The 25,297-nt window shown below is 28.0% G+C and overlaps 1 protein-coding gene across 1 annotated transcript; it reads right to left on the bottom strand.

Moving 5' to 3' along the window:
• Positions 1-1,691: 1,691 nt before the first annotated feature.
• Positions 1,692-25,156, bottom strand: LOC111616755 (ethanolaminephosphotransferase 1-like; the record flags this gene model as incomplete). Its single annotated transcript, XM_023358128.1, has 6 exons — positions 1,692-3,047; positions 7,244-7,429; positions 16,600-16,790; positions 17,527-17,632; positions 17,791-18,099; positions 25,088-25,156. Coding segments are annotated over 6 exons (927 nt in total), but the record flags the coding sequence as incomplete, so codon positions are not given.
• Between the last annotated feature and the right edge of the window lie 141 nt (positions 25,157-25,297).

The following is a 25,297-nucleotide window of genomic DNA, read 5'->3' as shown; positions in this document are numbered from 1 at the left end:
GAAGTCATTGCTTCAAAATTGTATCAAACAATAAATTATTCCTTAATACTTTAACCTGTTAGGGTATTATTCTGTTATCTTGGATATCCTGATTCGATTTTGCAGTGCAGTACGAGATTTGCTCGTTACTTTGGAAACATTCATCTATAGGCCAGCATGGGACATGATCCAAATTTCAATACGATGAATAATTTAGTTATTTTTGAAGAGTTAAAACTAAGTTCTGAGAGAGTAAGATTTATTGAAGATAACTAGAGCAATATTTATGAATATAGTAATTTTAGTTAAAAGTAAATGACAACAAAACATGGGCACAATGAAATTTATTAAATGAATAAATCTTATACAGGTTTTGTGAATAAACAATTCCAAATTTGAGATTTTCATGTTTTTGTAAATCATCTTGATAAATTAAAATTGACATAAATATTACAATTTTTATCTAAAATATTGCATTTTCAGAACACATCTGATTATACATTCAGCATTATTATTATTAATTATTATTATTCAATATTTTTTATTAAGTACTGTCAATTTATTTCTAACAAATGAGTATTTTTACTTGTTAAAATATTTATCAATATAAAAAAAGAATCAACGATTAAAACTGGATAATCATGAAAATTCTTGATATTTACATTTTATCTTTTACTTTTTTTTACATTTCTCTTTTGTGAAATATTATTCAAAATGTCTATTTAATTTCCCAAAATTTAAATCTTCAAGATTTATTTTAATCAAAATAAAAACTTAAGATGAAGCATTTGCTTCTGTTAAATAACACAAATAACATTAACACAGTTATTTATTCTGAATATTAATAAAGAAATGAAATTTATTATTATAAAATTATCAAAACATAAAATTCAATCTTTCTGACCTTTTAAATTTACAAATAATTGAGTTTTTATGTTTGCATTTTCATAAGGTTCATTAAATTTAAATATTAAAAGTTCTTAATTTCTATGTACAGGGAGTAATACAGCTTAAAAAAATCTGATTGCATATCAAGCTAATGCATTAAAATATAAATTGACTGCATATTATACAGGGTGTTCAAAAAGTTTCTCTGCAGTGGGTATTGTAGGTTATACTGAACCAAGACACCATGCACATGCAAACATCAATTAAACTGCCTATATGCCAGCTGTGGAATAGTGGAGCAGACACAATGCCTCCTAGTGTATAAGTATCACCCAAAACCAATTAACAAGCTGAAAGGAGTGACCACAACCTACAATACCTTCTGTGGAGAGACTTTTTATACATCCTGTATAAAGTATATCAATACTGCAAAAGTAACATTATTCTCAAATATATTTTTTAATTTTTAGTATTTAAATATACATGTATGTATATAATAAAGATTTGATTTATATACTGATATTAACTTAATAATTGCAATTTTTAGAATTGATTTTTGCATTGCACTTTTTAAACTCTGTTTCAACTATACCACCATATCCAATGTATATATAAATATATATATATATTTTTTAATTTTTACTTTTTTATTCAAAATATTTATACTTAAATTTTACAAACTCAGTACGAAAAAAGTCATAATAAGGAATATTTATAATGAAATATTCTAAATATAAAATGCTTCAGCTGATTTTTAAAAAGTTTTTTTTAACAGTTTATATAGAAAAAACAACTAAAAGGATTTAATTACAAAAAATCAGTTTTATGTAAATTCATTATCAAAGAAACAAATATAAACTTATATTTTTTAATAAAAAACACTTAATAAAGTGTTTTATTTGAAGACCATGATAAACATATGACATTATATAAAGCAATGCAATTAGACATACAAAGACAGTTAAATAAAAATGATGTTATCAAACTTAAATTTGATAATTTATTAATGTATATTTTAAGAATATGTATTAATGAAAAACAGGATTAAGAAAAAGATATATAGATTTTCTTAATAAAGAAATATTTTTTCGAAAATTATATAATTAACACAAGATTCACATGAAAATTGATAGAAGATAATGTTCTTGAATAAAAAGACTTGACTTTGTTTAATATATTCAAGAACACAATGAACGGAGATTTGGATTAGTATATTGTGAATTTCAAAATCTTTTATAAGGAAGACAAATAACTGGGATTAATGATAATATAAAATACACCTGTAAATACAATATCAAGAATTAGCAAATGCAACTTCTCAATACATTGTATATCTAAAAGTATAAATCAATTCATTGATTTCCAAAACAGTTATTAAAAAAACATTTACTTACTACAATAATATTAGGCGTATTTAGAATCTTCTAGAAGTATAACAGAAATACAAGTATAGTTTTTCAAACATTAATTTTGAATACATTAATTCAATCAAAATAATATTACAAGGGAAGACATTTTATAATTGCATGATTAATTACAAATTATATGTTGTCTGTATAATGATAATAAATGGCAATTAAAACTAATGATAAATATTTGGAATGGCCATAACATCATATTATTATTATTTCAATAATAAAACTTTCTTCAACATCTATAATCTCTGAAATGCATACGAACATATCTTAACTGTAAATTCTCACATCGTCATAGAAGTTGTGCATTAAATTACGGTATGGACAAGGATAGGAAACATTCATGATGTGCATCAATTTTGAGATGGATGACAGTTAAAAAAATAACACTTTGATTCTAAGCTTTTATATGAAAACTTTAGGGTGAATTTGTGGTATAATTTGTAGAAAGTAAAAGCTTTCTACAGAATGTTAAATGGACCACTTCTTAAAACTAAATATTTTGGCATACTTCATTGTCTTTGAATAGAAAATTCAAATATATGTTGCCTGAAAAATTCCACAAATATGCTGCTTGAAAAATTCTAGATGATCTGCATTACCTTTGATGCACCCACATTTATCTTAAGAAAAACATTTTTCAATTGCAGCAGATATAATGTCATATAGTATTATTCTTTTTTTGTCTTACATCTCAAGTCAATCTGCTGGCACTTTTTTTAAAGAGAAGCAGTATATTTTAAAATGACGACACATTTGACGCACCTATACAGGAATGATAAAAATGTAAATTAATTACTGTAATTCAATTTTTTATAAATACTTTTACTTAAAGTTAAAATTTGTTTTCTATATGCAAATCAATATAATAAGAATCTCAAATTATGAATAAAACAAGTAATAAATTCTCTATTTCTTAATTTTAACACAATCATCAGTACAAAAAACACAAAGTAATACAATTAGGACAGATAATTATAACAACTTGTCTAATGATTCTCAGTTTAATCTTAAGCTGCTAATTTAAATAACAAAGGGAATATGTCACAAGAAATACTCATAACTGTCATTTTATAAGAATTTAAATTAAAAATGGCCTAATTATTAAATTTAATTTAATTAAGAATTTAGATATACAGTCTATAGCAACATTTAACAGAACAAGAAAAAATATTGGATAGAGATTAATTGTTATAATGAGAGATGTTAAAAAAGTATGTATAAAGTTTTAACCTTACAAAGCTAGACAACATTAGAAAAACATATAGTATTATTAGTCTCCACTAGTATAAGATTTAAGTAATTTTACTGCATATTATTTCTATAATATACAGTATATTAAACATCAAAATCCTTACTCAATCAGAATCTGAATCTTTCCAGGCAAAAATGAATTAAGTAAAACTAAAAGTACTTTCCATACTTAAACTGATTATCTATATATATATATAAAAATGGATATGTATGTCCCTATATTTCACTTTTCCGCCAAAACTACACATCGCACGTGAATGGTGTTTATATGTGGTGGTAGCCCCAAGTCTCCATTCGTGCATAGGGGTGGTTGCGTCTCGATAGCTATAAGGGTGCGGGAGATATGAGGCTGAAAGTGGTTGAAAGTGGCTTTCTATTTCGAATGTTTTGTTCGAATTTGTTCGAATTAAATTCGAACATAAAATTCGAATATTGGTTCGATTATAGAACGATTGTAAACGTTCCAGAAACGTTGAAAATAGTTCGTTTGACTTGACGTGAACAGGAGACGTTCAGAAATAGAATCGGGACCAGATCTCTAATCAGAAATGGGGGACCTAATTCTTGCATTCTGTGAAAACGGGTAAGATTGGCTATAATGTAATTATCTTAATCTTCACTATCGTTACTTTTTAAAAACCCAGCGAAGCGGGTCCTTGCAGCTAGTAAAATATAATTTCTTAAGGAGAATGTTTTTCATAATTATTTTGATAAATGTAATTTGCAACACTAAGACATCCCTGTATACTTTCTAAGAGAACTTTATATATTAAATGAGTTTAGCATAAAATTCCCTAGAAATTATACAAGGATGTTGTGTTATTGCAAATTACACTAATTCTAAAAGTATACAAGGATGTTGTGTTATTGCAAATTACACTAATTCTAAAAGTAAAAAAGGCTTTGTTACAAATTATTTTTATCTAGTAAGATTAGGTTCTGGTAGATTTGGATTTTGGTTGTAATATACAAGTTTATTTTGATTTGAGACCAGAAAGTGCCAAAAAAGCACTAAACAGCTGTAGAAAACTGGTTTCATTTGTCATAGTGTTAAATGTTAACAAAAAAAATTTTGCTCAAAGCATTTTTCAGTTAAAGCATAAAAGGATCATTAATTTTAAATGCTAAACAAAAAATCTTGGTACTAAAATACAAAAAACATGTTTAACCTGGTAAATCTCATCAGTACTGATGTGGTTTGCCAGAATGAGCACATAATGTTACTGACTGCAAGTAATGTTTGTAGTATAATCACTGTATTAAGAGAATACCATATTTTGTACTCCAATATAGAGCAATAAGTTAAAATACATTAAAATTTAATTCACTGCATCATCATCATTGTAGAGAAAGGAAAACACTGTATATTTTATGAGTAAAGTAAAAAAAACGTATCACTAAACAGATTTAAATCACAGTAGAAATTTTACATTAATATGAATTGCTTAAGAAATTATATTTCTTATTGTTATGCAAAAATTTAGATTTCTGCATAACAAAATTATTGTTATGTAGAATTGAGATTTGACTGTATCTGGAAAAATGTTAGTTCAGAGTAGGATTTGCAGATATTGTGAAATGAACCTCATTCTGAGTCAATCTTCTTTCTAAACAGGTTCAAATTTTTATGTAAACAAAAGTTGTGCCTTATATACCATGAAATATGGTATATAAGACACTGTGAGTGTAATGGTCTGGGCTTGCATGGCCAGATGTGGTATTGGATATCTTGAAAAAAAAAGTACAACTTTTAACAATATAAGACAAAAAAAAAAACATCATGTGTGAAGTTGTAATTTCTCATAGGCTAATGAATTCCCAAATGGCCTTCAATAGTCTACAGGCAACCTCTACCTAGCCCAACTTTTGAATAAAACTGCTGTTTATTATTATTATTGTTAGAATAGATAAGCATCTTTTGCATATAATCAAGTAGAATTGCTTGTAATTGTAAATGATTCTTTTAATTTCCTCTTTTTCCCTGACGAATAAATATTCATTCTAATTTTACTCTAGATAATAAGCATAAATAAAGCATACATTCTAAATTTAAAGTGTTAAAATAAAAGATTTTTGGGGGCAGGTGGTTAAGATGTGGCTGCTTAAATACACTAAATACCTTTTCTGAACATTCTACACTGAAATCTGGATGTGACCTTGTAAAAAAATATGATATAAAAAAGTTATTGTAAAATATGATAATTATAAAATGACTATGCTATTTCTAATATCAAATTTAATTAAAGTTAATCTTAAAGTTTGTATCAAATAATCTGTTTTGATTAAATCCTCATAAATTTTAATGATTAGCTAGTCTAATCTAGATATGCTGGATGTCATCTATCACTGTCTGACTGATTTATTGTTTTGGCTAAATTTGTAATAAACAGATATAAAAACCCTCTTGGTACACACAAGGCAGAAAAAAAGTTTACAAAACATTTGTATAAATTGTGCATAAAATTGAATTAATTAAAGGAAGTGAAATAAAATCTGTAATAGTAATTAAAAATGAAAAATATACTTTAAAAAATTCTTAGAAAACACTGATCATTTATTCATTTAACACCTCTATTTATATAAATGTATAAATAATAACTATTAGAAACCTTCCTTAATATCTAAATTCTCTCTCTATATATTACTGTTAACTATGGTTGAATTCATATAACAATATGTAGATTCTGAACTTGTAGCTGATTTGTGTTATACTTATTACAAAATTTTTTAGTAGTATTTATGCACTTTGAAGTTGGTTCATATTATTTTATATTATCTTAAAAAATTGATATTCTAAATCTTAAAAATTTTTAGTGTTATTGTGTATTTATGCTTAAAACATCTTTCAATGTGAAATTCTTGAAAAATGTAAGATACATTAAAATCTAAACACTACTTATGTGGCAGATGTCACTCAAAATATTTTTATATTTCCATTCAGTAAATGTATAACAGTGTATATTTATTTGCTATTAAAGTATAATGCATCATTTATTGAAAAATGCATTTTCCAATTATTTAATAGTCTGCAAAAAAAATGCCAAAATGTAATGAATTTTGAATAAATGGTTCCAGTACAGTTGTAAATCTTTTGAAAGATGAAAATTTAGAAACCTACAATTTGGGTAATCTTTAACTATTAATTAATTAAAAGTTTATGGACCATTTATAAGATCCTAATTACCAGATATTTATCAGTTTTCAAGACACAAATTCAAAAAAGTGTGTCTAATATCAATTAAAGCATTGATTGAGTATACAGAAAATTAATAGGAGAGCATTAAAGGCAAAGTAAGAGTATACATATATTTGATGGTTTCAGGAAAAATTGTGATACAAAAGTGTGCATCACACAAAGGAAAAGCTGTTTGATAAGTTCAGTATTCCAATTTTTAATAAAAATGAAATAGATAATCCTCATCCCCTTTGAAATTGTGTTTTAAATACAGATAACCCATAGATTAACTGTACAAAAATACAGTTCATAGCTGAATACAAATAATGTTTTTAGGAAGCAAAATACTTTCTTCAATATTCAAATCAATTAGAAATTGAAAATTTTATAATTTTACAATCTTTCTGAAATATTTTTTCTTGTGTCACTTATTATATTGAAATTTTCAAGAAAATTTACATACATTAAAATATAAATTAAACTTATATTTATGATATATAATATAATACACATTAACTGAAAAATAACATACCACATGTACACCATAATTAATGTGTGCTAACACAGTAAATAAGGTTAATATCCTCAATAGAAAAATTTCTTTCTCTCCCACTTGAGGCAAACCAAATACTAAAAGCATTACAATTCCTACTGGATAAAGTAGCCAATTTGAAGCTTCACATCTTGTAGATGTCATCTGACTTATTATCAAACTACACTATAATAAGAATAAAATTTCAATAAATATAATTAAAACTAAAAAATTATAAAGTTAAAAAATTATTAATTTCATAACTTTAAATGATTTATTTTATTTCAAATATCAAATGTACTTTATTGAGTTAAGGCAAACAATTACTAAGTAGTTTGGCAGAAGGTAGCAAATTAAGCTGCCATCTTGTTAAATTTAATAATTTAATTTCACTTTAGAATATTCTAGAATAAAACATCAACCAGGACTGGGACTTGAACCAACAACACTTGCTCACTGTACAGACACATTGCCAGTTATGCTACCCAGACTGATCTACTGATCTTTGCTTCCAGATTAATTTATTAATTAATTAACTAATTTAGATATAATCATATTGCTCACTCATTATAATTTGAGTGAGCAATATGATTATATAAAATAATAATGTACAAAGTTATTGCAATTATTCTAAAGAAGCTTACAAAGTAAAAATTATTTTTTATTCATAACATTGAAGAATGTCTGAAAGATAAGAATAATTTATAGTTTGACAAAAATTTTAAATAAATATAAGGCACTCTTGAAATTTATGTTTTATTACTACAATAACTATGACTTCCTGAAAATGTTACAGATTTGGTTAAAAAGTTCCAAATAGAATGCTAAAGCATAAAATATAAATATGTACAAAAATTTTTTTGAAATTACAAAATGTTTTAAATAACTAAGATTAATATACAGGATGAGTCAAGAGTTACTCACCCTCAAAAAATCAAACTGGGTTGTGCAGAGAAAAACACTGTCATGATAAAAACTAACATTTTTTATCCCATTCCAGACTTTTAATTTTAGTCATTATATATGTTTAATTAAAAGATTTGATTTTAGTACTAAGACTGTGCTAATAGAATGTTTATGGCAACAGTCTTCATGTATGTCAATCAAACGATCCATTCTGCATTCAGCTCAAAATGTTTAAACAGAGTGGGATTATGCAATGCATGAAATTAAGCTAGAATTTTGAGAGTAATGCAATGGTCTGCACTTGTTCTCTATCTAACTTTAATCTGTGAAAAGTTATTAAGAAATTAATCTAAAAATTTCTTCTTTTCCAGGTTTGTTAAACAATGCTAAAATGCCTGTAATGTGTGAATAACAAATCCAGATCATTCTCAGGTCCGGGAGAGGAGTTCATGTAACATCTAGATCAGCAATGTCCAACCCACGGCATGCAGCCCACTCAATGTTTTTGTGTGGCCCTTTTAAAACAGTAATTATCTTGTATAGATTTTTATTGCAACGAAATATCACATGTATAGTTAAATACATTAATATGATGTATAACACCTTATCATGTACAATCAGAAATTAAAACAGTATTAAGTATTTTTTAACAAAGCTTCAAATGTATTACATATAATATATATGTAGGTACAGTACAAATTGTATATATATGTATTTAATCAGTATGTTTACAACAATAAATATTTTTAAATTGGTGTTTTGGTATAATGAAATTATTATTCCTTAAATTTACCCTATATGTGTAATAAATGTCAAACAATAAACACATTCTTAAGTTACAATGGTCTTCTGTGTTACCAATAAATGATAAGAAATTTTATTGTTTTCTTTAAATTCTTTAGAAATAAGCCTAATAAAATTTCAATTAGAATTTACACATTTACACATACTGTGAAAACCGAAAGGCCCTGGGCCTAAGTTAATAATTTTTATTAATAATGTTAAAATANCTGTGTTACCAATAAATGATAAGAAATTTTATTGTTTTCTTTAAATTCTTTAGAAATAAGCCTAATAAAATTTCAATTAGAATTTACACATTTACACATACTGTGAAAACCGAAAGGCCCTGGGCCTAAGTTAATAATTTTTATTAATAATGTTAAAATATCAACACAAAATATTACTTCATTTTGGTGAAAAACTAGTGTTTTGGACGTGGGAAAAGATAGATAACAGATGTTACTTCCTTTAAGGGAAGTCCGTACATCCTCTGTTTTCCCCTTATCCGTTAGAAATCTCGCTCAGATGGGAACTATCTACCCCTCTTTGATTCCCCTTTTCATCCGTTCACATGAACGAATTTCAAGCAGATGATTGGTCGCTGATCGTGAGATATAAGGGAAATTAGTCCGAATTCGGGGAGTTCAGCGACAGATCTGGAAGCGTCCAAACTCCACACATTTTCCTCCTGATGACCAACGCCCTTAGTCGAGTCACTTAGAATAAGTCCAGAGTCTGCACTTAGAAATTATACTTTGAATTTGTGCACATATCGATCTCGCATACGAAGAAGTAAATGAACTTTATCTCCAAAGTGTCCCTTACCTACAGAGAAGACGACGAACGACAACTAGAACAGGTTGTATGTTTTTAACGATTTTGTGAGCTCTCTCGCTCGATCGCGAATTGGGTAGAAGATAAGTATAGCTATCTCTCGATTTGTATGCTATTGGTGGTAATTCTATCTCTCGTTCATTAAAATTTTTTGTATGATTTATTTCCTTGTTTTATTAAATTTATTGTTTCGTTTTAATTAAAATGTCTCTTAATTTTGTGTCCAAATCAGATCTCATACGCGTGTTTGTCCGCGCATCGATAAATTGACAAACTGGTGTCGGGACCCTGACAAGGATCTGAACTTCACAGATTCAGATCTATTAGAGATTATCGCCCTCCTATAAGAACTTTTAAGATCGGATCTAGAGATCTGAAACTTTGGAGACAGATTTCGGTTAATCTGTGCCGAGTAAGTGATACAAACAATCCAAAACGGAGTTGTACCCCCGGCTACTCTCACACATACATATAGATTTAAAATTTCAAATCATTCCATATTTAGATTGTTAACAAGTTTAATTATGATTTACTGTGCAAGTTATTTGATATAGTCAGCCACCAAGGGGCACTTCATGTAATGGTTATGTTCTGTAGGTCATTTCAAAATCGGATGACCATTAGTTACTAGTTTTCTTAAATTTGAACTGGCAGTCATATTTATTAAAGTTATTCTGTTTAGCTATCTCTGCTAATTAAGTGGTGAAAAATGCTTAAAAAAATTTTGGAAATTGAGAGAAGAAATTTGAATTTTTATAAATGAAAAGGGCCAGAATGTTCCTAAATTATATGATGGACAGTTTTTGAATTTATGTTTCCTTACTAATATCACAATAAAATTAAACAAACTTAATAAGCAGCTTTAAGGTGAAAACAAATTGATCACAGACTGTTATCAAAATATAGAAGCATTCATAGCAAAACTCAAGTCAGTTAAAATCAAAAACTACAATTCCTTGTCCAAAATTGCATAAATGTAATAGGGTCAAAAAACACTTTCCTAAATATGCACAAGAAATTACTAATTTACTAAGAGAATTTCAAGAAAGATTTTCACATTTAAAAATTTATGAGAATATATTTAATATTTTCTTATGTCCATTTGACATTGTTGTGGAACAAGCTCCAACAAATTTGCAGATAGATTTGATAGACCTCCATTCATCTTCTGAATTGAAATATATGTTACAGGCCAATAACAAAGTTTAGTTTTATACAAAATACATCTGTAATGATACATTCTCTAACCCCAAAAAAATGTGATGAGCATTACAGCTGCAATGGGAATCACTTATCTTTGTGAATCTTTTTTCTCAAAATTGAAGATTGTTAAATGTAAGGTGTGTTTCAAATTTATAAGGACACGAAAAAATTAAAGTGAAACCTAAATTTGCTGCATTAAGTGACAAATGTTTTATTAAAAATAGCATGGATTTACTTGTTTCCACACTGCAAAATAAGAATTTTAATCAAACATTAACATTTTGTCACTGAAAATAATATTTTTTAAAATTTTGTACAAAAAAACTGTTACATATTTATCCGGACAGGCACTTATTTCATGAATTAAATAGAATATTGTTTAGTTTCAAGCATTGAAATATACAAATCAGCTTACATATCTAATTGTAATACAAATTCTTTGTGTTGTTCAACGTTTTAAAATGGGTAGAACAAAGAATTTATCTGATTAGGAAAAAGAGCAGATTGATGCCTATAAATCACAAGGCAAGTCAATAAGAGAAATTGAAGCATATGTAAATCGTCCAAAATCAACTGTTGGTGATTATTTATCAAAAAGACGTGGCTAGGATGTACCAAAATTCAAGACAGGTCCAAAACCCAAGCTTATACCTCGAGATTGAAGACAAATCATCAAGATTCGCTTCACAAAACAAACATCAGTAAGAAAAATAAAACAAGAATTAGACTTACCTTGTAGCAGCACAACAGTGTGGAGAGTTTTAAATAAATCTCTAACGTTAAAATTCAGAAAAAAAGCTATAATGCCACCACTTTCATTAAAGCACAAAAGTGACAGACTTGATTGGGCACAAAAACACATGACAATCCAAAGAATGGATTGAAGTTTTGTTCAGTGATGAAAAACAATTCATCTTAGATAGTCCAGATGGTTGAAAGTATTATTGGCACGATTTAAGAACCGAAAAACGAATATTTTCAAAACGCCAAATGGGTGGGGGATCAATAATGGTGTGGGGTGCGTTTGGATTCAATGGAACCACAGATTTAGCATTTATAACTCAAAGAATGAATTCAGAGAAGTATCAAGGCATGCTTGAAGATCATTTATTGGAAGCTGGACCAAATATTTGTGGACCAAATTGGATCTTTCAACAAGACAATGCCCCTGTGCATGCCTCTAAATCAACAAAAATGTGGTTTAAACGTAAAAATATTAATCTGATGACATGGCCTGCTAGAAGCCCTGACCTGAATCCGATGGAAAATCTTTGGGGGATGATGGTTCGTACAGTTTATGCCAATGGAAAGCAGTTTTCCACAATTCATGATTTGAAGGCAGCAATTTCAGATGCTTGGGATAAACTTAAGATTGAATTCCTTCAGAATCTAATTGAAACAATGCCTAATCGAGTATTTAATGTAATTAAGTTAAATGGTGGTTACATTGGCCATTAAATTGTAAGAAAACTTTGCAATTTGAAACCTGTCCGGATAAATATGTAACAGTTTTTTTGTATAAGAGTTTCATAAATATTATTTTCAGTGACAAAATGTTAATGTTTGATTAAAATTCTTATTTTGCAGTGTGGAAACAAGTAAATCCATGCTATTTTTAATAAAACATTTGTCACTTAATGCAGCAAATTTGGGTTTCACTTTAATTTTTTCGTGTCCATATAAATTTGAAACACACCTTAAAAGTCATAATAGATTGACCAATAAAAATTTTAAAAAACCAATTATATTGTACCTCTTGACATTTACAAGTATTTTAGCACTGTTTAACACATCTAGAAAAGAAAAACTTGGTTAGATTCATTTCTTAATAAGTTTTCACAAATTAAAGTTAGGTAGAGAACAAGTACACATCAATGCATTTCTCTCAAAATTCTAGCCACATTTCGTGTATCACATGATCCCATTCTTAAACATTTTGAGCTGATTTTACTGGATCCTTTGGTTATAAGCATAAATTTTGCTGTAGCAAAATTTATGCTTATAACTAAAGGATATATCAAGAGAACAAGTAGCAATTAAACATTTTGAGCTGAATTCAAAATGATAGCCACTTGGTTGACACATGCAAAGATGGTTATTCCTAGGCATAACATGTGTTTCTATCATGCCAAAATTTCTCCTAGCCTATTTCAGTTTGATTTTATAAGGGTGTTAAAGCAACTTTTGACTCACCCTATATTAATCAAACATGTAATAGAATTCTTTTTAAATTTAAAAAGAATTCTATCACATGTTTGATCCTGAGGATGGCTACTTAGTCAAAAACATTTGATAAATAAAAAATTGTTGCTAGAACATGTTTATATTTTATAAATTAATTTCCTAATTACAATGAATAGATTTTTTTCCTTAATAATGCACATTATTCATATATGACACTGTTTGGTACATTTTTTATAAGATTTAAAATAAAGAAAACTATATTTTATATTTGTTTAATTAAAATCAATAATAAAAGTTTATAATATAAATGATGTGTAAATAATATATTATGTTAAAATTTATTCAAGAAAATTCAAATTATTTACAATTTGAATTTATTACACAAATAAATAATTTACAAATAATAAAGTTAAAAACTCATAATAAGGTATATTACACTATTACGACATATTATTTTACTAACAGGGCATTACTTTTTAAGTAAAAAAGTTGAGTTAAAAAATCAGAAATTACTGATAAATTTTATAAATTACAATCTAGATTAAATTTAAATGTTTTTTTAAAAAGAAATTAAAACTTTAAGATAATTAGGACTATCTGTTTATTGTCTGCTGGAAATATATCTTTAATAAATAAAACAGGGTGTCCTAAAAGAATGTGATTTCAAACATTTATATTAGTTGTTGTAATTACTATACAAATCCATAAAATGTACCAATTGCTAGGCAAACTATTCAAGTTTCTTGTGTCCTTCAGAGTCCATCACTGTGTGCACGTCTTGTCACATGACACACATTTAGGTAAGAGTCTAATCTCTCTCACATATGCAACAGCATATCCATAATGATTGTAGCTACAGGAAGAGCAACAGCATGGTTGTGGAGTTTAAGATTTCTTGGCAGGGGTAGTAGATAAACAGTCCTCATTAAAAACCCTCCACAAGAAAAAAATCACACCGTGTAGTCTAGGAACCTGGGTGATCACTGGAGTAGTAGAAGATTGTGAACCCAATGTGTCCCATCCAGCAGTGAAGAAGAACAATGTTCAAGAATCTTTGAACTTCTAGATTAAAATAGGGTGGTGCTGTATCTCCTCGGAAAATGTAATTGGCAGAATTGTCAAGCAATTGAGGAAAAAGCCAATTTTCCTCAATTGAGGTAAATGGTACATGTCACTCTGTCTTCAGGGAAAAAAAAACCTCTTGAAAATGCTATTTATCAAATTACAAAATGCATTCATCTTCAGTAGGTGAATCCCATTTATGTTCAATAATAGCATATGGATTGTTGTACCGCACATGTACACATTATGACAATTTAATTTCCACTAATTTGGAATGTTGCATCATCACTTAATATAAGGCAGGAAGAAAAATTCACACCTTTCACCTCACTTTGTATATCTGTGCAAAAATTCTCTCTCTGTGTGGCTTGTCGGCAGATTGTAATATTGCTTCCAGCAACATGAACTTATAGGGCTTAATTGTCAAATGCTAGCACAAAACTCTTCACAATGTTATTTTCAGCATTTGTAACTCATGAATGTTCTTACCAACTTCTGTTGGCTCCCTAGAAGGAATGTCTGACTCTGTTGACACTGTTTTCCAAAACACAAATTCCAGACACAAACAATGTACATCCAGAAATTGTCAGTACCATTAACAATTACAGTGGAACCCCGGTTAATAAACGTAATCTGTTCCACGAGTCCGTTCGTTAATCGAATTGCTCGTTAACTGAAGCAATTTTTCCCATAGAAATTAATGCAAATACAATTAATCTGTTCTAGCTGTTGGTATTTTTGTAATTTTATTTGTAAAATGGGTTTTCTTTGATTCTTTTCAAAAAACAGGACGAACTTTTGCATCAGCCCAATATAATTTAATATCCACATGTTAAAAGCAAAAACACTATTGTAAAGTCAGACCAAAGTTCAAAGAGAAGTAAGGAAAAAACTGTACTGTAGTTGTCAAAACAAACACGACGCGAAAACGAATGACGTAACGGATCAGGTAGATCAGGTGGAATGTCTGCAGGGAAGATGAAACTCTGACAAAAGCGGTCATAAACAGTCGATCTAGGTTAAATTTTTGGAAAAGGGGAACAATTTGACAAATATAAAAACATCACATACGATCGTTAAAGTTCTAAAATGACAGATAGCAGAAACAATAGGCTAAATTATGAGCGAAAGGCTTATAGGTTTATCAACAATCTCCGATCAGAGTCGATGAACAGGTGTTAAATAAACGCCTCGGAACAAACCTTTCTCGTGACCTGATCTGGTTTTGGTTTCCACCTGGAGACAAAGAAGAAAACAATCAGGAAGCGAGGAATGGGACGCAGGACTAATTGTAAGATGAGATTCAAGGAAGAAATACTATAAAAACCCTGAATCTCAAGGTCAAAACGCAGTTTTCCTAAAAATTCTATGGTGATTAATCTGTGTCATATTCATCTGGATTAAGTCTGAAGTCGTGCCAGCTAAAATTTGTGTCTTGCGGGCTGCTCCAGTCATTGCAGCTTGACAGTCTGCGAGACACAACACAAAACACAAAAAGGACAAGATGGGTTCACTTGGTCACAGAAGCGATGGTAGGTGCTTCTGTGACCAAGCGAACCCATCTCGTCCATTCTGGGGCTACAACTGATCAGCTTGCACTATTGTAGGACCAGCGATATGCCATTCCTCAGTGCCAGGAGAAAATACTGTAGATAAGCCATTTCCAACCACCTCAAATATGTAAGAATCTTCCCGTTCTAATAAATGATTTTCACTGTAAAATACTTGTCATCTTTGTCTCCTCTGCCACCACCAATGTACGAATGGACCCTAGACCATCACCAACACATGATTAACTGATTCCCCCTAAAAGTTGGCAAGCTTACAAATTTGACACAAAAAGCCGTTAAGTTCGTTATCCGAATTTTGTTCGTTATCTAAGACAAAATTTTTGCAAAATAAAAGTTTGTTAACTGATTTGGTCATTAACCAGGACGTTCGTTAACCGGGGTTCCACTGTATTATTTTCACAGAGTAGGTCTTTGACAAATTGTCAATATAACTCACATCTAATTGAGATTATTGACTCAGACTGTGCAAAATACACCATAAAAAATGCTTTCTTTTTCTGCATTGATATTTTCATTCTCTGTACTACCAGTTAGAACTCAAGAGAAAAACATCTTACAAGAAAGAATACTCAAGTTCTTATAAAATTTCTGATGTATTTGTATATGATAACATAAGTGGAACTAAATAGAAAATTAGGTAATAGAAAATTTTGAAATACTATATTTTTTAATAAAAACACCATATAACTAATATAAAATTCATTTTTTAAAAATAATTTTCACTTTAAAAACATTGTAAGACATAATTCTCGTTTGTAAAACAGTAAATTTATATATTAAAAATGTTAACATTTTTAAAATATCAATACTTACTGCTATATTAGAGAAAACAGTTCCTGTCATCCAATAGAACATTCGTGGCTCTTTATTTATTATATCATTTGGAGAAAATAAAGCCCAAATTGTTGTTAAAATAAAAAGTAATGTAACAGGCAATAAAGGACGTAAACTTTCACTAATTGATTTTTGCTTCAATGTCTGAGTTTTATATGCACTACAAAAAATTATTATTATTATTATTAAAACATACTATTTTACAATTTAATGCCTGATTATATAAAATAATAATGTACAAAGTTATTGCAATTATTCTANACACAGTAACTGTATATGATAACATAAGTGGAACTAAATAGAAAATTAGGTAATAGAAAATTTTGAAATACTATATTTTTTCAAAGCAAAGGACATCACTGACACAAGTACTGTACCACCACTGAGCTGAAACTAATACTATCTTAAAGAAGTATCAAATTGTTTTTTTTTCTTTTTAAATTAATTTTATATATTTCTTCAAATTAAGTAGTCTCATTAATTCTTTGTGCCTCTAGGTCCTTAAATATTTCAATTTTGTTTTTATATTGTCCATGTAGACCTTGTTTAGAAATCAGGTATTATACTGGTGCAAAAGGAAAAAATTTTTTCTTATTTTTGACTAAGTTTCCTCCTTTTGCTAATTCAAAACTACACCAGTACACAGGTATCAAATATTCTATATGTATTAAATAATTTATATTTTTAATAAAATATTTACTTTATTACAGTTAAAAAAATTAACTTTTATTAATCTATATCATATACTTCAGTTTAAACATAGAAATAAGAACTTTAAAATCAACAGCAAACAAATTCAGAACAACTGGTATGTTTGAACTCCAAAATTACAATAATTTTTATTATTAAACATTTAAAATTCATTATTGATATTAAAAATTTAGAAATTAAATACTCAAAACTTACCATATATTAAAATTTCAACAAACTCCCCACTTCCAAAGTTTAAAATAGTGAATTTGAAAAATTTATATGATTTAAAATATGTTATCAAAAATGATGCTAATAATACCTGAAAAAATTAAACATCTCAGATTAATAAAATTATCAAAGAAATTTTTTCATTTAATTTTATTTTACTATATGAAAATTAGTACATATCACTCTTAAACTATGACTAAATTAATAAATAACTTAAGTATTCATAAAGTAAAATATTGAGAAACATACAATTTGTGAAATATCATATGTCCAGGGTAAATAAAGAATTCCAGTATTATATTTTTCCCAGTGGGAAAGCAGGAAACAAAAGTTGACACAACATAATACAAAGTAGACACGGAGAGGACTGCAACTGTATTCACCTCGACCAAACACTGAATATAAGCAAGTTGGCATGAACAAAGCTGCCCAACTATCTAACCCATGGTCCATCAATTCACCAAGAGGACCACTGGAATTAGTTCGGCGTGCATGTTTGCCATCTATACCATCTAAAAATAAAATGCATGTAATTAAAATTACATTTTGATTGCATAAAAAATAAAATTATTATTTGTATTTAACTTAAATATTTTCTGTCTGGAATGAATCTGATCAGTTTTAACCAATGCAAGTAACATAAAAAATGAATTAACAATTTTTATGTAAAAATTAACAATGACTTAATTTTAAAACAACAAATTTTGGGCAAAAGTTTCTCAAACAAACAATAATAAATGTACAAATAATGAATCTTGTTTGTTTCAAGGAAGACATTTTTTGCTATTAATACTTTGTGACAAAGCCCTTAACTTGAAAAATTACAGTGCATCTCCATATCATAGAACTGATAAGATAATCAATGATCATATCAATTTTAAGCCTTTCTTCTTTTAGTGCAGCTATTTAATTTGCCTTGTTTAAATAATTTTGTTTGGCCAGCATGATGGTTTAGTAGTATCAACAGACATGCTTTATTAGATTAAGATTTTAACATTTTTATCTTCAAGATATTCCTTAAGTTTTGAAAAATGTTGGAGATGGTTATCATGCCGGAATCATTCCCAAGGCATATTTTATTTTTCATAGGGCAACGTAGTCTTTTCCAAGATTTCCTTGTACTGAAATTAATCCATTTGCTCTCTACTTAAATCAATGAATCTACACAATGAGTTACGTGATATTAATTTAATCACTGCATATTTCACAGATTGTGAACAATTTAGAAGTATCTCTACTTAACAATAGTAGCAATAGATGTTTAAGAAATCATGTTTACTTCAGTTTTGTTAGCTCATTTTTTCATATACTACTATTGATTTTGTTTTTATATTGACATAGTGAAAAAAAGTTAAAAGGCAAAAATTGATTTGAGTTAATATTTTTGTACTGTTATACTGTTAAAATTTCAGAATTAGCTCAATTCTACACATTCAATACAAGTCATCAACATAATTTTTAAGGGTTATAAAACAGAAACCAAAATACTTCATAAAATACAGAATGTGACAATTTAAAAATAATAAACTGAATATATTTTTTACTTTTATTTGCTGGAAAGTTTGAATTTAGGTGTGATTTGCGAATATTACGGTTCCAGTTCAGTTTATGGTGAAGTTGTATTTACTTAATAAACTAAACTTATACATAATAATATTGTACTGCTATTCATTCTTTTTCTGATGTTCAATCCTTTTTATTTATATAGTAACATTCATAACCCAATATAATAAAGTTCCATAAACTTGATTGAATGTGGACTGAGGTGACAAGTTACTGAAAATGATAAGTTTTAAGATGCTTGTGTTAACAGAAAAGTAAGAAAAATGAGATTGTTTTAAAATGCAGGTCAAATTTGACCATCTTTTTACTGGGGGAACATGTTGTCAACTGTAACAGAATTCCACTAAATAAACAAATCTGTTTAACATACAATAACATTGCAATGATGCTAGTCTAAATAACAGAATTTTTTTAAAGGTATTATATGTACAAATTCGAACTGTATTAGCTACTTACCATTAGTGACTATTTATATTTGTAGCTAAATTTTAATTTAAAAAAATATTGACTATTTGATGACTACTTTCAAGTTACTGACATTTGCATCATGGCATTTTTCAGTGGCACTTTGAAAAAAACATTATATTCTTTGTTAATATGTGGAATTGATACTATTATCAAGTGTTGCTGGTAAGGTAAAGAACAATAACTTATTTGATCCTAGGGTTAAGTTATAGATGTAAAAATTAGATTACATGTATTTTGTTTTTGAATGACATGACTGGATTAAACATAAATAACTTTTTTACATTTAGTGGAGCACTCCCTCTGACCTGTAGCATTAAATGCTACCGAGTTGAGGTACTCCTCTTTTAATTAACCCTGCTTCGCATATGCTTTGCAGGTAAACATAAATAATATAAATAACACCTTTCCAGCAATAAAAAATGTTTAATGACAAAAATATTTTCAACTATTTTTTAAACAGCCATCTTCAGTTGAGCCAATATTAAAAAAGAACATTAAAAAATTTTTAATATTGGTTCAACTGAAGATGGCCATTTAAAAAATGGTTGAAAACGCTTTTGTCATATTAAACATTTTTTATTGCTGGATAGTTAAAGGTGTTATTTATATTATGAATGACATGAATTTTACAGAATGTTGAGTTATCAAGAGTTGAATTTCTGGCACTCTTAGTGTATTTATAATTATTAAATTTAGCATGAGATGGCAGCTCATGCTAATTTTAACTAACCACCTAACTCTTAGCCAAATGCTCAATGCTAACCACCTAACTCTTAGCCAAATTGCTGTTTCAAATTATTAATTAGTCTTAATATAGTGTGATAAAAATCCAGCAGATCACTTGGTATTCTCAACCCTCTTTTCCATCCCAACTTCTATTTTTAAATGTACTGAAGTAATAAAATTTGGAGCATAATTTTCATTAGTGCAGCTTAATAATACTTATAATCATTTCTTATTTTTATCAAATAATACATTTATCATTTTCTTTTACCTTAATCTCATTATTCTTAAATACTTTGTTAACTATTTTTATTGTATTTTATTTAATATACATTATATAATTTTTCCTTTGATTTTCTAACATTGTTTTTTTATTTTTTTTATATAATATTATTAGTTTCTTTTGTTATATTTATAAGAATTCAATATCACAAATTATACAAGTTAGTATTATTAACATTTATCTTGTAAATTTCAAAGAATAAATATCAAATTAGTCATATCTTTTATAAATATATGGAACAATTCTATCCATTGATTATCAAAGAACAAAAAGGAAAAATAAAAATAAAGAAAATAACTAATTAAGAAAAGTTAAATCTTGTTAATAGCTCATTAAAAAAGGAAAACAAGAAAGTACTTAGAATCACAATTACATCATGACAAATTTTTAATAATGATAGAATAATGATATAAAAAAATTTAATGAATTGGACAATTATATATTTGTGAAGAAAATTTTCAAAGTATAATTATAAACCAAATATTAAATATACAAGTATTTAAAAAGAATTAGTAAATATAATAAATGATACAATTTTCACTCTATACATTGTAAATATTATAAAATAACATCGCAATAATTTTTAAATTATAATTAGCATTAGTATTTAATAACAAAAATAAAGATTTATTAAAGATAATAAAAATAAAGATTTATTTTTATTTTTANCTGAAAATCTATCGGGCTAGTTTAATGCTAATTATTAAATAAATTACGTAATCAATTTGGCACTAGAGGTAAGCGTTAGGCGCCATCTCTTATTAATATTAATAATTATAAATAAATTAATTTATTTAAATAATTTAGAACCGCTGGGAGAAAAAATCAGCCCGGAGCGGGAGATGGCGCCTAACGCTTACCTCTAGTGCCAAATTGATTACGTAATTTATTTAATAATTAGCATTAAACTAGCCCGATAGATTTTCAGCATTCTGTTGGTATGTAGCTATATTGTATATCGGGTTTGGAGATGTTTGTATATTAATTAATACAGAGAAAGATTTAGAAACTATCTTTAAAACTAACAACAATAAAGTTTTATATAACAAAAATGACATTCCAGAAGTTTCCTTTAAGTTGATTTTTGATTGAAGTAAAAATTTGTAAATAATACTTTTTGTTAACATTAGTTTAATTAATACTGTTAATAATACTTACTTTTAAAAGATCTCGTATTGTTTTTAAAACACTTCGAAATAATTCACAAAAAATAAATAATTCTTAATGAAAAAAAGTGAAGATTTAAAAAAAATCAAATTGCCCAAAGGGAACATAACTCTATTCATAATGTCTGGCCAATTTAATAAATTAGTCAATATTTATCAGGTTGTGCAGCCATTTAGTCATTATTAATAATACCTAAAATAGGAATTAAAATAGAATCAAGTGATTAATAGGGCATTATTTATAATGCCCTATTAATCACTTGGTCTATAACATATACATATAACAACATGCATAACTTGATTTATACTTTAACCCCTTGACTAATGGTTAAAGTATAATTCAACTGAGAGCCTTGGAGGGCTGTGGATACCAAATCATTACAATGAGTGACCAATACAGTTATATATAACTTAATTAATTAATGAATAGCTCTAGAATCAAAGATCAAATGTAGGATTGGGTAGTATAACCAGTAACACAACTGCATGGTAAGCATGTTTGTTTGTTAAGTTATGGCAATGCAACACTTGGGTGATCTGCCTAAGGGGATGCCTTCCAGAAGATCTGTTTAAGGGTAACTGGCCCATATTCAGATGTTACAGACATAGAGAAAACTTGTAAAACTCCACTTGGCCAGCCTGTCCTGGTGAGGTGCAAACCAACAACCGAACTCCCAGTGTTCAGAGAATGGAACCGCTTGGCCACTGGTGGGCCTATGGTAAGCATGAGTTGCAGGTTTGGGACCTGCTCTGGGCCAATTATTTTCTTCTAGAGAATTCTAAATTAATTAAAATTAAAAATTTATTTATTTCTAATTATTAAATTTATCACAAAACAACATTTTAATTGCATACATCTAGCCAAACTGCTTTATTTTGGAGTATTAATTAGCCTTAATATAGCCAAACAAAAATCCTTTATATCATTTAGTATTCACTCATTTTTTACACTTGCTTTTTCTTATATTCTTTAATCACTGTTGTTAGAGATATTTGAATTAAAAATATTTATTTTTATCATAAAATAAAGTTCTTAATTTCAGAAAAAATTATTATTTGTTTTTAAGAAAAATAGTTTAAATTTCACTGAAAATGTACAATTTTACAGTTTTTTGTTTAATTTATTTTCAATAAATCCATTAAACTACAATAAATTTTTGTTTATCATCAACATGAATGCAATTGATACACTTGACTCGGCATATCATTTGTATCAAAAAAAATGTTTATGCTGCAAATATTATACATGATAGTAAAGATGCTTTATTTGTGGTTGCATACTAAAGATAAATTCCTAATATAAAAAAATAGCCTAGCTAAAACATTGCATTTTACTGTAATAATGCACAACTAACATAAAAAATGAGTTGCTTAACTTTTCTGGCAACATTAAATTTTGGTGGAACCATCTGTTATCATATTTTATTTTAAAACCTTTTATATTTTTAACTATTATAAAATGGCAAAAACTTTAATTTTGAGGGTAGGGATGGATTTTACAAGAAACTTTAAATGCTAGTAATGAATAAAATTGTCATTAAATCTGACCCTACTGGAGATACATACAATCCCCTTTATCTCCTCATCCTCTCAACCTTTAAATCATCAACATTTAATAGCATTAATCCCCCTAAAAACAAACTTCCCTGTAAACTTTCAGAAATTTTCGACAAAAAGCATTATTAAACTTCAAAGAAGTGAACAAAACTGTGTCTCACACACAAACATCTATACAGTCAACCCTCCTATAACACGGGTTCCTATAGTTCAGATTCCTATATGACAGCAAAAAAATTGCGACGGTATCCATACAAACATGGTAAAAAAACTCCTATAATTCGGTAAAACATCATTGGGCAGCCGAACTACTTTCCGCCGTCCAGCGCCACGCTACAGAGAGTTTAGGCAGGTAAATTGAGTTTACTATCGTCTATACAGTATGTAAATTAGATACCGTAAATCTAATATAGTACTGTAATTTTATACATTTCTTGTGAAAGAAACATTTCTTATTCAACGGCCATAAAAATTATTTATATTAATGATGTCTCCAAAGTTCAACGAAGTTTTCGCAGAAAAATAACTTATCAGAAATCGCGCCCGCTGTTTGGTGCGCTGCTCCGCGACGAAAACAAGCTTAAGCAATGGCGACGTCGAACGGTGCACACTCGGTAATTAATCCTACAATTTTTTGTTTATACCATAGTTTATACGGATTATTCCCAAAAAAATATACATATTTTGGAAATGTTGAGTCAAATTAGTCTAGGAACTGATTAATTTTGAAGAAAACCTTTCAAAACAGCCGTAGTCCGTAAACTTCACACGTGTTGGGCTGTGATTGGCAAAGTCTGCTAAAACATCAATTTCATAAAAAACGGAACGTATCTACCATCTTATAGGGGGGGGGGTCGACTGTACATACAGAAATTACTCCCTAATTTTTGCATTTCCCAACATTTCAAGGTCCCAAAAATGTAAAAATCTTGGGGAGTCATTTTTTGATTGATGGCCATACTTTTCCTCTATTATATATAACAGCCAAGAAAGTAAAAATGCAAATATATTGTCAATAGTATATAATGTGGCAAATATGTTAGATAATTTGTAAATTGCTTTAAGCTTGTTGAAAAATTGAACTCTTGTTTTCTTTACACTTGCCATGTCTGTTGAAATGTTATCAATATTTTGCCATATCACATTGACTCCATTATAAGAAAAGGACTATTCCAATTGGCTACTGTTACAACTTTATTTTATAATATGCATTTAAAATGGGAGATATCATATTGTTCAATTATAATGAAGCATTTTATAATGAGAAATACTAATGGTAAATTTGCTATTATCTTAAACTTCTGAAAAATATACATAATATACAGTAGAGCATCGATTATCTGAAAGTCAATCATCCGAAAGAGTTCCAGTTGGCAAATTTAAATTTTCGCTACTCAAATATTTTATGTTTTTGATACTAAATTAACTTCTGAAGTATAATTTTTTTGTTGTTTTTATATTTTTCAATATATTTATTTTGTTTGTACAAAATAAAAAAATAACTTTTAACAATACAATAGTCTTTGTTAGGCTTAACATCGACGAAAATTCAACGCAAAGCGACACGCAACAGAGAAAAATGTCAAAGATGGGATAAATTAATATATTTTTTCGTACATAATCGGTTATCTAAAACACCGATCTTCCGAACAACCCCAGTCCCCAATTGATTCGGATAATCGACGCTCTACTATATTTTTAAATGTAAATCCACATAGTTATCAAAACAAAACAAATATTGGGAAAATCAAATATATTAAATTGAAAGCTATGCAATAATACTTACTTTAACAGCTTGATTCCAAAAAGGGTGCATAACATAATTACTGAGAGGGCTTGTATCTACTGAACTGTACTGAAAATTAAAATAAAAAATGATTAAATCATCATCATCATTTAATGGGTTTTAAATCCAAATAACATATCACTGTTGATTTTAATTTTAAAAATTTAATGAGATGCATAATTAATTTATCCTTCTTGTAACTATTTAGTC

This window comes from Centruroides sculpturatus, unplaced genomic scaffold, assembly GCF_000671375.1.
Source record: "Centruroides sculpturatus isolate CEXI.00-Female unplaced genomic scaffold, Cexi_2.0 scaffold2039, whole genome shotgun sequence".
In the NCBI taxonomy this organism is placed as follows: domain Eukaryota; kingdom Metazoa; phylum Arthropoda; class Arachnida; order Scorpiones; family Buthidae; genus Centruroides; species Centruroides sculpturatus.
This window is presented reverse-complemented; position numbering and strand designations above follow the sequence as displayed.